At 45.1% G+C, this 17,249-nt stretch overlaps 1 protein-coding gene across 1 annotated transcript in view; it reads left to right on the forward strand.

The window, feature by feature from the left end:
* The first annotated feature begins 3,982 nt into the window (after positions 1-3,982).
* The window catches only part of TRHDE (thyrotropin releasing hormone degrading enzyme), a 213,141-nt gene continuing 199,874 nt past the window's right edge, over positions 3,983-17,249 (forward strand). Inside the window, exons 1-2 of the mRNA XM_065669125.1 lie at positions 3,983-5,085; positions 10,653-10,926. Of these exons, the coding sequence (XP_065525197.1) occupies positions 4,265-5,085; positions 10,653-10,926 (1,095 nt within the window). The 5' untranslated portion in view covers positions 3,983-4,264. The remainder of the gene's footprint in view (positions 5,086-10,652; positions 10,927-17,249) is intronic.

Genomic DNA, 17,249 nt, shown 5'->3' on the forward strand with positions numbered 1-17,249 from the left:
CTGATTGATGTGAGCTGATGTGGTCTTTCCCCCCTCTATTTCTGACCTATATGTTTCTGGGCTTGGCATAGAAGGACATTTTCTGAGCCCTTTACTGTGTGGGGTTTTTTTGTGTGAGTGGGGTCGGTATAATAAAGTCTGTCTGTAAACCTTTGATATACTCAGATGAATGAAGGATGAATCACTCGGGTTAAAAATGAGAGAAAGTTAGGCCTTGGAAAACTGCAATGTGCCTGCCACCAGTTTGGATGAACTGTACCCAGGTTCATGATATACAATAAGGCTGCTCATTTATAGAGCTTTTCTTCCAAGACCGTAAAGCACCAGTGTGAATACTGAGAAGTGTTCGTGTGCAATCTTAACATAATGTAAACCACAGCTTTATGGGGGTTCCCCATCAGCTCTGTGCTGGCCACAGTATAACCCAGTACAGAGTTGGAAACTACGCTGTCTGAAGGTTATCCATGTTTCTTCTGATACTTGTCTAGGGAGGGCTATCTCCATAGCAATGCAGTTAAGGTGAGACATGCTCCTGTATTTTGTAGGAGTAACTGAAATCCTCTCCTATAAGATCATAAAGTAAGATTGCATACAAGATGTTGATGGCCTGGAGGAAGTTTTGAACAAGTGGGAGTCATTATCACGATCTTGTTGAAAAGATAATCCATGATCTGGTGCATTTTCCAACAACCTTTGCAGAAAGACCAAAGGAGCTGCAAGCTTCAGAGGCAATACGCATGAAATACATGTCCACTCTTGTAACTGTGGACAAATGAAAAAAGCCAAGATTTTTTACCAGATGTACACAAATTGCTTCTTGGGAGTCTCATGCCTTCGAAATTTCTCATCCAAATGGTTACATATAGCATTCTATATACAGAACTACTTGTAGAGAGTAGCATTTGAGAACAAATTAAGAAGTTAATACCTCCCTTGAGCTGTATCTGGTCAAGCTACATTTTAGAAACCCATCATTACTAATATGAAGAAGAGGTTAATCTAGTAATGTGCAGTTTTAGAATGATGGATGAGTCGAGGCACATGAGCTACTTAACACAGTACCTAGGAGCACCTTCTTATCGTAAGTCTCCAAACTGACAAGAAGACCAAGGAGGGGTGGAGGGGGGCTGCAAACCTCTCAATGCTTTCTTTGAGTAATGGGACCAAAGTTGGAGGTGAATATAAACAACCTTGGCTCCCGTCACTCATGCCTTCCTCCAGTATTTCAATGGTGCTATTTCAACTTGGCTTGAAAGGAATTAGCCTCGTGGCTTCTTACTAGCATGAGCTTTAAATCTTTTACATATCCTCTTTGATACTGGTCCTTCAATTTATAGACTAATATTGTCAAAGATGAGTTGTGTGACTGACTCCCTCAGCTGGTTTTGGAAGATCTCAGCCTGGAGAGTTATATGTTTGCTATTTGTGTATCAAGAAGGCTAGCACAATGCTCCTGTGCTGTCACCTGCTCCTGTGCTGTCGCCTCTCTCTTTAAAAGGGAGCCAGATAGCACAACTGCCTGGCACCACTTTTCTGAGAAGGCTTCACAAAAACCTTAACCTGTGGAACTTCTAACTATTCAATTGCATTTAATTAAAAATGTGATTAAAATAAAAATAATTCTAAATGAAACCCAAAGTGTTCCACTGTACTGCAGGTTACTTCTGTTCTTTGCCTGAATATCTCCCTGTGCTGCTGATGGGAACACACATGAGTTAAAAACCAGCGCAGAAAGTGATAGAGAGAGACACTGCCTATTTTACTAATGCCCATATACTGACAGCATGCGTACAAAATCATAAAAGCACTCAGGCACTTCTTTTGTGCCCACTTTTAAAGGGTTTAATGAAACATATAGAAACTGACATTTTAAACCTGTAGCCTTGGATGTTATTCTACTGTGTCAGTGTGTTTCTTTTTTTTTTCCAAATCACACAGCAATAGTTTTCTACCTTTCTGCCTCAAACTTCAGTCAACAAATAATGAAGGCTATTTTCAGGTAATAAAATGTTTCTGCTCTTTGGCCTGTTATAACAGGTGGGCAGCCACATAACACAGCAGTAAATATGTGGGAATGCTAGTCATGGAGCAAAGTCTTAGTTCTGCTAGGATGTACAAACACAATTAGCAAGTGTATCACCATACTTATAATTAAGCACAGTTAAGGTTACAAGCCTTTGTTGGTCCGGACTGCAAGATAAAAGCAAAGACTCAGTTCTTTCCAGAGAGAGCAGACCTATATATAACCCTTATACGGGATCCTCATAAATAAGTATAAAGACTATAAAAGGAAACTGGTAAATTCCTTATAAACTGGTGTTCCCTACCCTTAAACTGGTTATCATGTCAGTAGATGATCATTCGTATTCTGCAACAGCATGCAAAGTCAGATAACGTTTCTAGAAGATGTAGTAGATTCAGGAAGAAGAGAGATCAGACATTCCTTCGGGAAGTAAAACAGCTAATATATCACATTTCATGAAACTGCAGATTAGCTTTGCTTATAAAAGAAGCGTAGGACTTGATTTTAAACTTTTTTCTTTTCCCTTCACTGTGGAAAATAAGGCCGCTATTCTGCAAATTGTTATGTACGCATTTATCTTGATGTACAGCATATAGTCCCATAGATTCCACGGTCCTGAATGCCATGGATAAACACATCTGTAACTGCTTACAAGATTGGAGCTAAAGAGCTTCAAAGAAGAAAATGAACAGAGATAGTTTTTGAAGTATGCAAGCAAAATAAGGGGAACAGGGCTGCTTTCAGACATTGATCTAGATCCTCGCTGTGTATGTTAATTCTGTGTTTCTGCAGTCTCAATGTGCAAAAGTTTGGGGGCAGGTGGAAGAAGTGGGCTCACTCACTAACCCAGCTTCCCAGACCGGGGTTCGCTCCTACGACTACTCAAGCCACGTGTTGGTGTATTACCCCAGGCAGCATTTAACACGTCCTTAAATCTCTCTAACTGAGAAGCGGGGTCCAGCGTGGGCAGGAGGGAGAGGAGGAGTGAGAAGGCTGCCCTGGGGTCGCGGAGCAACGTCCGGGGCACTACTGAAAGTTTCAGCCAACACTCTACAATGTTTATTTTTTCTCGGCATATTAATCCTACCGATTTAAGTAGGAGTATTTAGCCTTTCTTCGGCTCCATCCCCACGTTAGTATGACAGCGCTATTGTCGTCCAAACGCGTAGTCGGCGGTTCTCTATTGTGAAGTCTATGTAAATATGACACTGTACCGGCGTTCAATATTTACGCGGAGAACACGCTCGCGTACCCAGGAACCGGGGGTTCCTGCGCTCGAAGGCTCCGGCCCCGGGCACCCGCCCGGTCCCCGGCTCTCGCCCTGCGCCCGCCCCAGCCGGGGCTCCCGCCGCCGCTCAGCGACCTCCCCCGGAGCCGCCGCGTGTGACACACCGGAGCGGAGCCTCCCTCGCCCCCGCCTCCCGCCCCCGCTCCCCCGGGGCGCCACCGTCACCGCCGGCAGCCGGAGCAGCCGCTGAAGCCGAGGGGCGGCGGGGCTTGCCCGCCTCCCCCCTTCCCATCCCATCACTTCCCTTGCATCTCCCCGGTGCTTATATATAGCCGCCACTGCCCGAGCCAACCGGGAGACTGCTCTGTACCTGCAGGAGATAGGAAAGACTAAATAAGAGAGGAGAAGCGGGAAGAGACTCTCCGGAGCCAGCCCCGCCAGAAGGAGGAGGAGGAGGACGGGCCCGGCTCTGCGCCGCTGTCCGGTGCCGCCGCTCCGGAGCCGGGCGAGACCCGCGGGGACAGCAGGACCTGCGCGGCGGCGCGGGGCGCGCATGGCTCGGGCGCTGCCGGGGCCGAGCGCGGAGCCCTACCCCGGCCCCAGCGGCTCGGGGCGCGGGGGGAGGAGAGCTCCCTGCGGGCGGCGGCGCTAGCGGGGGGGCCGGGGCGGCAGAGCCCTCCCCCTGGGCGCCGGGGCGCGCTCGGCGGCATGTGCTGAAGTGCCCCGCAGAAGCCACACAAGTTGCCAGCGCTGCGCGGCCCCAGGGGCCGGACAGCGGAGAGCGCCCGGCGCCGGCTCCCGCCTGATCCCGTCCCGTCCCCCCCGCCCGGGGGCCGCTCTCCGGGGGGGCTGCCGGCAGCCAGGGCGATGCTGCTAGCCGGGAAGTAAGAAGCAGCGCGGCGGCACGTTCCCCAGCCCGGGCCGAGGGCCCCCCCTGCCTCGGAGCCTCCCATGCTTTCGGGGCCCCCTCGGGTGGCGGCGGTCCCGTGGGAGACGGGGGCGGCGCTGCCGTGATGGACCTGGAGGAGAAGCGGGAGAAGCGCCCGCCCGTCACCCCTATGATGATAGAGGAGGAAGCCGCCCTGCGGAACGGCAGCCGCGGGTTGCCGCCGGGCTCTTGGGCCGAGGCGGCGGGGCCGAGACCCCGCACTACGGAGCGGCACATCGCCGTGCATAAGCGCCTGGTGCTGGGCTTCGCCGTCTCCATCCTGGCGCTGCTGGCGGTGACCATGATCGCCGTGCTGCTCAGCGTCCGCTTCGAGGAGTGCAGCGCCGCTGCCGACGGCCCGCCGCGGGCCAGCGGCAACGGGAGCCTCCCGGGGGCGGCCCGGCAGCCGCCCGGCGCGGGGCAACCCCCTGGCCGGCCGGAGCACGAGGAGGAGGAGAAGGAGGCGCGGGGCGGGGAAGTGGTGGAGGAAGAGGAGGAGGAGGAGTGGCAGCGGCGGCGGGAGCTGCCGCCCTGGACCCGGCCGCGGCTCCCACGGCACCTGCGGCCGCTGCACTACAACCTGATGCTGAGCGCCTTCATGGAGAACTTCACCTTCAGCGGGGAGGTGAACGTGCAGCTGGAGGTGCTCAACGCCAGCCGGTACATCGTGCTGCACGCCCACCGCATGCACATCGAGGCGGTCCGCGTGGCCGAGGACAAGCTGGCCGGCGGTGTGCGGGTGGACCGTTCCTTCTTCTACCCCCAGACCCAGGTCTTTGTCGTCGTCCTCAACCGCAGCCTGGAGGTGCAGAAAAGTTACAACCTCAAGATCATCTACAACGCCCTCATCGAGAACGAGCTGCTGGGCTTCTTCCGCAGCTCCTACGTCCTCCACGGCGAGAGAAGGTAGCGGACCGCCCTCGCCGCTTCACCTCAACTCGGGCTGAAGTTGGCGGCCCCCGCCCCTCCGCGGCAGCCCGCGCCGAACTTCGTGCGGGGCGGCGCTAGGACCTGGCGGGCCGCGGCTCCGCCAGGCGGGGGAGGCCGCGGGCTCCGCGCCGCTTGGCACCGGCGGTTCGCCGCCCGCGCTGAGGGCCCCCCCGCTGGCGGAGGGGGCTGCAGGGTCGGGGGGCCGACCGCCACGGCAGCGGGAGGCCCGGCCGGCCGCTGAGTGCAGGCCGGGCCCCGCCGCTAGCCGCCGCCTGACTCGCCGGGGGTCCCCTCCGCTGTCCAGCGGCCGCTGAGAGCTGACGCTGGGGGCGGAGCTGCGGAGGCTCTCGGGGGCCGACAGCCCATCCCCGCTCCTCTCCGCCGGCCGGTGTCGGGAGGGCAGGCAGCGGCGTTTGCCCACGCTCAGGGGCTATGTGGGAGCGGGTGCGGGAAGGCCGGGCCTCAGCGGAGCTCCCTCGGCGGCTTCGGGCTGGGGCCGGCCGTGCGGGCGGCCGTGCCGTGCCGCGCCGCGCCGGGGTGAGCCGCGGCCGCCGCCAGGTGAGCGGAGCGCTCCGCCTGCGTGCCCGCCTCGGGCGGGTTTGGCTGCGGTGGTTGCCGCGGTTCGAGAGCTGCCGCGGCGCGGCGCGGAAGTGGGCGGTGGTAGCGGGTAAAGTTCCCGGGGTGGCCGGAGTAAAGCACTGACCCTGGCAGGGCAACCCCGGAGCGGAGGCCCAGGGTGCGCTGAACAGACACTCTGTGTCCGGCCGCCGTGTGCCCTCGGGTGACAGAGCCGTGCCAGGTTACGGGTAGCGGCGTGCGGCGGAGCGGAACTTCTCCGCTGTTTTGCCTGTTTCGTTATTTGGAGAAAGAGGTGTTGGGCTGTGGTTTCACATCAGGGGAGCACGTTCACGGCACCTGCTGCAGCTGAGTCGCTGCGGAGCTATACCCCGCGACAGGGCAAACTGGTCACTTTGCACTGTTTTCATGCAGAGTAAGATTCTGTCTTCAACTATGTTTACTCTCGTGACTCTAGCCCCTGGGTCCCTGTCGAGGCCCTTGTGACAGTAGGCAGGGTCACTGCGGAGGCCCCCTTTTAGGCAGTTATAGTCTTTTTTATTTCTATTCTAACCATAGCCAAGCTTTGCAATGGAAAAGAAATACAGGATGGGCTTCTCGATATAATTTTAGTTTCTTTTTAAGCTGCACTTTCTTGAAACATCTGTGCTGTGACAGGTTTTCTCTTTTGAATCTTACTGTTTCATACTGTGAATTGAAGCAAACTGTTTATACTTGAAAGAACTGGGCAAAAATAGTAAGTCAGAGAGAAAAAGAGCGCTCATCAACTCAATTAAATCAACAGCCCTTGCATTAAAACATATTTTCATTACTGTGATTACTGACAATTTTAAACAGCCAACCGCAAGCAGGATTAAAATGAAGTTTGTGCTATTTGTCATCCCAGTGAAACAAAATGGAAATTCAAAAAAGCATGGTTGTAGGAAAAGATGTGGATAAAAATCCTTTTATCACGGAGGGGTAGATGACTGGGGTAGTCAGGAGTTCTTACAGACCTGTACAGAAAATGGGCACAGTGGAGAATAAAACACAGTAACAGCAGGAGATATAATTCACTTTACAAACCCAAGAAATTATTTAAGCAGTTATTATTCTTGTATATTTAGACTTTGTATAGGAATAATTGAACTGTCAAATAGATGTGGCAGTGACATTTTTCCAAAGTTACTATACTACACTTCAATATCAATGCCCCAGTTATGATTTAAGAAACAACAGCAAAAGTCTATTACATTTTTGAATCATCAGGGTAGTTTAAGACACAGTGTGGAAGGTGATAATGGTAAAATGTTTTTCCCAGTACTTTTTGTATAACTTTTCACATACAAGTTGCCTTGTGATACACTTGAGTACGGTGATATTGGGAAGAACCTTACCTTGTGTAAGGTAACATTGTTGTACAAGGATCAGAGGGATTTTTTTTTTCTTTACACCAGCTCACTTATATTTCTTTCAATAAAATGTTTTAAAACTGTAATCAATGCTTGGTTACAGTTTCAGGTGTTTGGTTCAAGTACTGGTTTTCATTTTCAACTGTCACAGGCTTAACAACTCACTATAGTATAAAGGAAATAATACACATTCTAAACCAGGAACTTCTTTGTTCAGAGTGTGCTCTTGCAGTGTAGCAATTTGCATTTTGATTAATAACCCATTTTTAAGGGAATACATATAACCATTTGTAGTTCTTAAACATGAATGGCTTCTACTGTGATAGACAGGCAGGATTCTGTCATGCTCTGGAAGACCCTAATGTTCAAGCAGGGCTTTAGCTTTTTGACATGTTTATATTCAATTAAAATGCAGTAACCTCATTGGAGTAGTGGTTGCTATAAAAGGGTCTAAACCATCATTTTTCACTTCTGTTGTACATGAGGAGTCAATAACTCTGGCTAACTGCAAGGCTTCACAAACTTAGTAATACCTTTGCTTGATTTCTTTTTTTTTTTTTCCCTAAAGTTACTTCATTTTCTGTGGTCTTCACTGCTGAAAGTCATAAATCAGCCTGAAATGCTGATAGCTGCAGAAAAGTGTTTATTTTCTTACCGAAATCTTTGCTACTTTCACTAAAATGTAAAATGCAAGTGATATGCTGCAAATTTACTTTGCATTATGCGCCAGAATTTACTGGCAGTAATCAACAGACATTTAATACAGAGCTACTGTAGAGCACCATAAGAATATGCACACATTATTTAAATGAACATCAGACTTTGGCATAAATGAAAAGAAAAAGTTCTTACATTACACAGACAAACCAAACAGACATATTCTTCTATCTTATAACAACTAGGATGTCAAAACAGATAGGTTGTTGAGGAAACACATGTCTTCCTTTAATAGATGAGGTGGAATTAAAACACCTGCAAATTACTGCTGTGGGTATACTGAGAAGACAGGCTGCACGGCTGTCATTCTCAGAAGTACAACTTTTTGTGGTGATATTTTTGGGAACTAGAGATAAAAACGTCAGTGCCCAGAGAGGTGTGTGGAGAGGTGAATGAAATGCTCATCCCGCTCTTCACTTTTGGCATGCTGCAGAAGTTTTGCTTGTTTTTATCTCCTAACACAGAAAAATAGATAAATATAGACAGTGGTTTGGGTTTTTTTTTTTTAAACACAGTCTTTGGGAAGCAGTTTCTAACTTCGTTTTGTTTTATGGTGCAACAAGCGAATCAATGTTTGATAGTAATGCACATGTTATAAATATCACTGTTATTGGTAGCTGATGTATTTTTAGTATGAAATATTGACCGCCCAGTGTTTGCCCAGTTATGTGTATGTGGCTATTTCTGTCTATCTGGGAGAATACAGAAGATGCAGAGTTTACCAGCTTTTATCAGCCTCGTGAAGGGTTTGTTTCCATGGCCTAACACGTAACAAATATTAAAAGACTTCTGAGAGAATCCAGGAAGTGGGGTGAAAAAAAGCTTCCTTATTTAGAGAGTGTCAGAATACATACAATATTCCCTAAGTAACCATATTCCCTAAGTATGCATTTATGTGTGTGTTGGAGCTCATTAAAATTGTTAGTTGCAAAGGAAAGTTCATAATACTTACTTTATTAATAAAAGGGCAGTACAGTTTTCTATGCTCACTTGAAGCTTCTGTTGATGTCTATAGCTGTTTAGAGTGTGCCTAGAATGCAGAATCAGGTCCACTTGAAATAGTTTGCATGCAAATTAAGTTGCTTTGCTTCATTTAATTGGCTGTTTTGGCTAAGTTGCACAGGTGAAAAATCCACTGATAATGTGGAATTTTGTTGGATTAACATTGGAATACCTGACACCAACTTTTGCCTTACATTAAGCAACCTGATGCAGAACGAGGATTTTAGTAATCCGTGTTTTATAAGGAGACAAGAAAAATGCGATATGATGAATTCCTTCAGTAATGACTAGCCAAATAAGGCTTTTTACTTTAGAGAAAAGACCAATGGTAGCTGTTTCAGTGGTGGAAAAATTTTACGTTAGCCTTATTTGAAAGAGGTGATAATTTCACTGGAAAACATATATCAAGTTCTGTCAGGTGGGGATACACTGTAGCAAGATAGAAGTGTAGCATTTCAAGAAGTTTCTTTCTTCACTGTTTTTTATAAGATAAGGCTCCAAAATATGGATAAACCCCAAGAAGTTTTAGGAAAAGTTAATTAGATACTTTATTTTTCTTATGGGCTACCTATGTTTTTTTCTCCCTCAGCCTTAGAGAGTATCATATTGCACAGTAGTGCTTATAGACTGATTAATAATGGGTGCTACCGTCTTCATTATATTAAATCTATCCACTCATCCTCTTGCCTCGGAGGAATAACGGATGATTAGTCAACCTCTAAAATCCTGATAAATGTTTACCTGGTATCTAAAATTGCATGGTTATTTCCACTGATGGAACATTGGAAAGTGAGACATGAATCAATACCACACAAAAAGCCTTCATATGTGCTCCCTTTACAGTTATGTACTTGGCTCGTAGTACTTTTTTTATCCTGCATGCCACCAGAAGATATTCTTACTGAACCCCATAATTCAGCCTTTTAAGTGTGGCTTCTTGTTTCTGCAAAAAAGATTGTTGCACATGGGTTTTCTCCAAATGTGTAAATATAAGTGTCTACCCAGAACGTTTCCTATGCTCTGTCTGGATTAAACTCTTTTTTGTTCTGTGGAAAACAGTTAGAGATTTTATTGTCAAACTAAAGCCTTCCCATTCTTTACAGTGGTAAAATAAATGCATTTTTCTCCTTCAGAGGTCCTTTCCTAATTTGACCAATTAACTGAGAACATTGATTTGGTCTCTATAAAATACACGAGAGAAAAAACGCATGTGTAGAACTCTACATGCATTTCTTTTAAAACTCTGTGCTTGTTTAATCACTTGCATATATATGTAAATCTGCAAAGCTCACAGAATGGTTATTTGGACTTGACCATTAACAGCAGTGTTGTATGGTACTGTGTCTCATTATGGATGCCCCTACACACAGCCAGTACAGACATAATCAGCAGTGGAAAACGGTAACCCCCCTGAGTGTACTATGTGACCCTAAGTTCTCATGCCCAAAGAAAGGCAAAGTGTCAGTGTCTCAGGACAGAGGGAACTCCCCAGAGGCTGTTAAATCCTGGTTTGAATGGAGGACTGTGCTTGCCTTACATCATATCACCAATACTGGCTAACATTTTTTTCACATCAATGAGCAAAACTGCTAGAACCTGGTTTAATGCAAGGTGAGGGTTTGTTTGTTTATTTATTTAATGTCAGTGTGGTGTCTGCAGATTTGTAGACCATTACTTTGTATCAATTGTGTTTGCAGTATGGGGAGTAAGAAAGTGATAAAGCAGTGTTCAAGTACTGTAGAGTTTGTACAGTTTGGGTTTTTTTCCACAATAGTAAAGCAATGTCTTATTTGCTATGTCCATGAATCAAGCGTTGTGCACAGTTAGTAATCTCTCTGTTGTTTGCTTCTTTTCTAGGTTTCTTGGTGTTACACAGTTTTCTCCTACTCATGCCAGAAAAGCCTTTCCGTGCTTTGACGAGCCTATCTACAAGGCCACTTTCAAGATCAGCATCAGGCATCAAGCAACTTACTTATCTTTGTCCAACATGCCAGTTGAAACTTCTGTTTTTGAAGAAGATGGATGGGTTACAGATCACTTTTCACAGACCCCTCTCATGTCCACGTATTACCTGGCTTGGGCAGTGTGCAATTTTACGTACCGGGAAACTGTCACCAAGAGTGGAGTAGTTGTAAGTATTTCTAATGTTGTATCAAATGCATGTCATTATTTTGAAACCCCTCACTTTTTGTAAGGGATCATATTAAAAGTATTTTCTTGATTAGCATTCCTAAAATTTTAATGATAGTGTGTATTGTTTGGCATCCTTTTGAAGGTGTTTCTAATGTTTTTTGTTTGTCTAATGCTTTTAATAACTGATCAGCTTAGTAAGTGTGGTTGTCTGATGAAATGTTAAGCTTCTAAATATGCCATTTCACTTCACTGTAATATACTTGGGAATTTTTCTCTTATTTTGCCCGTAGCCTTTTCAGCACCAGTGCTCATGAGACTACTTATTGAAAGAAAGCAGTAATACTGGCAGGGTTTCCAGTCCCTTCCTTCAGTATTGACATGTCCCTTAGTGTGCTGTGTGTTAGCTCGGGAAGCTGATAAAGTAATTTCTATCTTAGATCTCCTGCTCAAGAGCAGGACTCTACAACCTGTCAGCTTCCTGTGGAGTCCAGATGGATGGAAGCACTAACTTTCTGGAGCTGCTTTTTCCAAATATGGCATGGTTCCAGGAGTTATGCCATGGAATAAAAAGAGAGAAAGTCCTTTATTTGTGTCAGTTTGGTTTCATTTACAAATATCAAACTCAGAACTGTATACAAGCCAAAACATACATGAGAAATGCTGTCAGCTTAATAGAATATTTCACAGTGCTGTCATCTTGATTTTTCAGGTGAACATACAGAGAAACCCTCCTTAGTTATTGTGACTGACAAAACAGAGCTAGTTCTGCAAGCAAAGGGCTAGGCAGCAGTTTAAGCTGTGTACCTTAGCAAAAGGAGTGTTTACCTTATACTTCTGCAAATGCTTGATGGCTTTGTGCTGTAGTCTTGGGGCATGAGGAAGGACTGCAGACCTCCCTTCTGTTGCTGATAAGGTCAGGAAACATCTCCATAACCACTTGTAGGTAGCCTAAGGATTGAGCTACTGTGGAGAGAGCTGATTCCATGGTCTCTGAGCAAAAGGTATTCCTTGTCTTCCTTGTGCCAGCCTTCAGCTTTGTACAGCTTTATGATCTGGCTGAAAACTGACCTGAAAATATAAATGAAAGTTTGCGAAGGTGTTTGGATTAATGCCAGAGCTCTAGTATGGACTCAGGGCTGCACTGATGGAAGGTGGATGCAGGACAGCCCTCTGCATTGGCATCCCTCATTTGGGCCATACTGAAGTGATCAGAAAATGTGTTGGTTTTGTCACTGGAACAGCTGGGTAGGACACTGGTGGCCTTTCACTCCTCTGCAGGCTTTCACTCCTCTCCATTCACACCATGGCCAGCAGACTATGATGCTGCTCTCTGGCTCCATGAAAGGGGAGGGAGCATGGTTAGAAAGTGGTTCTGTGAGGTGCTTTGACCTACTAGTGTAAGGATGTGGGAACTGCTGGGGCCATGCTTGTGATCCTAGTGGTTACCTGTGATGGCTGAAAGGCTCAAGTTTCTAGTTTGCCAATGGCAGGGACACCGTCCACCAGACCAGGGTGCTCAAAGCCCCTTCCAGCCTGGCCTTGAACACTGTCAGGGATGGGGCAGCCACAGCTTTTCTGGGCAACCTGCACCAGTGCCTCACCATCCTCATAGCAAAGCACTTCTTCCTGATATCTAATTAAATATGCGCTTTTTCAGTTTAAAACTGTTGTCCCTTGTCCTATGAATGCATTCCCTGATAAAGAGGAATGTTCGCTGGCCTACTAGAACAGGTGAGAAATTGAGCCATTTCTTACTTCGTAGGAACCAGTACCGAAACAGACTTCTATCCAGGTAGGCATCATTGAAGGAATTAGTCTTAAGACTGGCCAGGTATTTTTCAGCTTTTGAAAACACTGATTACTTGAGGTTCTCCTTTAACTGTAATAAGATGGAAGTTTTGGGTGTATACTCTAGTAGGTAGGTCTCATGTTCCTTGTGATTTAATACTTGTATAATGCTAGCAAGTTTGTCCTATGCAATACTACCCTATTATCTCACTTTAGCATGTCTTAGACTCATCTAGGAACCACTGCAAGCAGTTCAGCTTCCAGCAGTCACTGTGAGCAAATACGTGAAATGTAGGAGGTGGACCTCAGGACTGTCAATTCGAAAGATACAACCTACTTCCTCTTTAACTCGTTTTCTTCTAGTGCTATTCAGAACTCATATCCTGCAGATTTTTGTTGCTTGGGTATGTTTGATACCCTGAAGACAGAGGCACACTCATGTCATATAGACACTAAATAATAACTTTCTGAGGTTCCCATGTTTGCAAAACTGTTCTCAAGACTTCAGGTTTAACAGGAATCTGGAGAGAAAATCCAAATATTACTTTGTTAGGAATTTTGTGGCTACTAGAGTCTGATACTTATACTTGAATCATTGGTTCAGCATACATAGGACATACTTGACAGTATGGCTACACAGAATTTTGCCGACAATTATGCAAATTAGCATGTAATCTTCACAAAGACTGAAGACGTATATAGATTGAGATAGTCTCTTCTCCCATAAAATGGTTTGGTTAGTCTAGAGATTTAGCTCTTGGTTTTTGTAGTGCCCCTGTCACAGAGGTATATTAATGCCCCAAAATACCAAAATAGCTTACACTGAGTTATTGTTTAAGCATATCTTGCTGTTGTTCAGTCTGTTTGTGATCTGATCATCTTTAATCATTGTTCAGTTTTGTTGAAAGAGTATCTTTTAAGGCAAATGCTTCAGTTCAGAGCTGTGTTCATTCAGATGAATTGCGGAGGTAATCCATCTTTTTGAGTCTTTTGTATTGCAATACCAGGAGTTCATGGACACTTCTGGGTGAATTTGAAATTATGTGAGTCCTGACACTTGCAATTTTGAACTTCTTGGTTTCCTCTAAAGCCACTTTTCCCCTGAAGTTTAGTTGTTCCTATATCCATGGCAATGATAAAAGTAAGTTTGCTTCTAAAATGAATGAATGCTCAGGAAAATTAACCAAACGTCCATATTGAAGCATTTTGATAGGCCATTTCTTGAACTGATTAATCTTTCTTCAGTTAATGCAACATATGTGGTATTTATTTTCTAGACATGTAGTAGACACCTAAAAGACTTCAGCTTGCATAGACTTTTGTTTTGGCACTTTTGTGAACCTGGTTTTGGTTCACAAAACATTTTGGGGTCAAGGGTCTATGCTTTCAGATTTTGGCAGTGTGCTAATAACTAAAATCTCACTTCTCTTCCAGTTGGCCGGTCTTACTACAGTGCTATGGTCAAAGGTAGATAAACTCCCTGAAGAACAGAACAAACAGTGAAGTCAAAACCAGATTTGTTCTTCAGAAATGGTTAAGTGTTAGCTGTTCAGTTTATCTCAAAGAATGACATTGACCTCAAAATTACTTTTAACCTAAACGTGAGATTCAAATACAAATCAGGTTATAAATAGAAGATGGCTTTTGGAAAGCTTAGGTAGCCAATCAAAACAGTAATTTTGATATATCCTATATAATTCTTGCATACAGGAAGATATTCTATATTTCATACACCGAAATTAATTTGGAAAGGGGAATTAAGACAAGCAGTGCTTTTCTAGGCCCACAGCTCAGTGGATATGAATCATTAGCATAACTCTTAAGTCCATATGGGTCTGATGAGAATTCCTTCCAAAGCAGGTAATTTGAAGGCAGAGTTGACTTTGTATGTGTTACAGATATATAATATGTTGTTCAGATTCATCTGGGACTACAGGAAATCACTGGCTTTGCCTTTGGGGAGGGGCTTGATGTCTGTGGAAAGGACTGGTGTATGTAGTCACCTCTGCTGCTGTGGACTGGGAGCAGTGCAGTTCTGCCGTGGTGTTGCCTGGGGTAATGGTGTGTTGGGGGAGGAGAGATGTCCTTGTTAGCAGCCTAGCTGATCTTTGTATGGCTCTAGCAGTTAGCTATAGTTGATGAAAATCATGGGATCTGTGTGCTGTCATCTTTGCACAGTACAATAATCCAGAAAACACCACTTACCTTCACATGCTTCCTTGCTTGTACTCATATGCTGTGTTTCCTAATCATACCTCTTATGTATGTTGTCAGTAATTTTTAAAGGCAAAATACTGCTCGTTGGATTGTAATGTTAGTCTCCTCACCTTTGTGTCTCTTCATTGTTTTTTAATCTGTGCTTTCAGTCCACCAGGCCTTTTCCTACTTTGTTACTTTATTTTTCCCATCTGTATTTATTTTTTATTGTTCCTCATGCTTAGCTGTACTTCTGTTGTCTAAACCATGCTTTTCATTCCTTTGTCTGGTGGACATGGAAACTGACTATATCTTGTATGCCTTTTCTCTGTCTCGCAAGTTATTGTAATTCCTTTTTCCCCCCTGCTGATTTATTCTTTTCAGTTAGTGCAAGGAGTGAGTGCTTAGGGACAAAGCACAATATATCGCTGGAGATGAACACATTGCTGGAAAGAGATGTTTCTGGGATATTCATCTTTACCATTCTTCTCTTTTGCTGTGGATGGGGTGTGGTATGGAAATAAAATGCCAACTGACAGCTTTAAAGTGTTTGGCTCTTGTCAGGGGGAGTATCTGCTAGAAAGAAAAAAAGAAAGTGCATGGAAAGGAGTGGAGTCAGGAGGAATTGTGGGCGCAGGGGTTGGAAGAGCAAGTGCAGGCAGCATCAGAGCAGATGGGAGTGAGCAGCAGTGAAAGGAAGTGGCTATCTGGCTGGGTGGTGGTGAGTGGGAGGAGGAATGACAGTGGAAGGCAGTGCTGAAACAAGAATTTTGCGTGATTTCACTTTTCCTGCTCCTGCTCCTCTTCCAAAGTGATTGCAGCATATGTTGCAGGACTGGCAGTGCGTAGACCTGACCACAGCCTAGTCAGCTCCAAGCTAGGACCTCCACTGTCTGGCTGAATCCTTGTGTGTTACATTTTGAGGAGACCTCTACAACTGGGTATGTCTTGGTTTCAGTTATATTAAACATTACTGTGGAGTCATCAGTGCCAAGTAATTTGTCATGATACAGAAAAAGATCTTGAGGCTAACAAAGATTTTATGAGAAGAGTCGTACCGCAATAAGGCCGACCTTTATTGCACTGCTGTTGTTTTCTTATTACTGCATCTAAGATGTAATTAGGGATCACAAGCTCCTGGTTTAAGATCTTGATTCAATACATTACAGTTAAGTCTTATCTTGGCCAATAAGGAGGAGCTGTAATAATCTGGTTAGAAGAAAATATGAGAATTACTGTTTCCGTAGTGTGCTCTGCCTTGCAGAGAGCCTGCATGAACATCCTAGCACTGAATTCCTTTAGGCATGTGTTTGGGAGGTTCACTCAGTTTGGCTCAGCATCACACAAAAAGATAGAGTGGTCTCTGCACAAATGAAAAATAGTTTTTGCCCAGAAAGGGTTAGTGAACAGAATCACATAAGTTGACTTCGGTCAGAATCAATGCATGTCCAAAGGCCCATGCTAGTTTAGATCCAGCACCATGAGACCATGGTTTTATACTCATCTTTAAGACAAGATATCTGGAGGTAGTGTGCTTCTAGCAATCTATGAGATGTTGGAGAGCTGGGCTGGGCATTCCCTCATCTGCAGTGGTGATCAGTCTGAGGAAACTGAAGAGCTGACTTTCATTAATAGTCTGAAAATAAAATCAGGTTGAACAACTATTCAGAATAACTTTTTCCCCAGTGGGTTCCATCATGGATAGTTGCTAGAAAAAAACAAAACATCATCTCTCTCCAAAATATCTCTGCAGTTATTGTGCAGTTCAGCCTGTAGGGCTTTGAATTTTTTTAACTAAATGTGAAAAATGTAGTCATATTTTTGTGTAATAACAGTAATGACCACAAGACCAGGAATTTTCTGCCAGTTGATGACTGTCTGGGTTAAAGGCCTGAGGCTCTTCCTTAGGACCTCTCTCCAGCTGCTAGTTATTAACTGCCAGCAAAGTTTCTCCATTGGTTATTATTTATTAATCAGTATTGGATCAGTTGTACACCAGATAATTCTTTCTGGGTGAGCAAACTTGTTACAGAAGAATGATTTAGGTATCAAAAGTAGAATTAGTTCTCAAAATTCAGTTTTCTTTCTCTGTAGCCTGAATTTAGTCTAGCTCCAGAGTTGACCTTTATTTCAGAAGCCCACCTAAACCTGAAAAGTAACTTCTGTTAGCCCATCACTTACCACTGGGAGGCCACGTGTATCTGATAAACAGCTAGCAGCTAATTCAAGAAGCACCAGGCATATTTCTGAAGCCTAGTGTGATGCAAGCTTGTAATGTTTAATCTTTATATGTCCCAGAATGCTGCTCTGATAGTGATGACACCCATTCATTTTTGG

Source organism: Lathamus discolor, chromosome 1 (assembly GCF_037157495.1).
Source record: "Lathamus discolor isolate bLatDis1 chromosome 1, bLatDis1.hap1, whole genome shotgun sequence".
Lineage (NCBI taxonomy): Eukaryota > Metazoa > Chordata > Aves > Psittaciformes > Psittacidae > Lathamus > Lathamus discolor.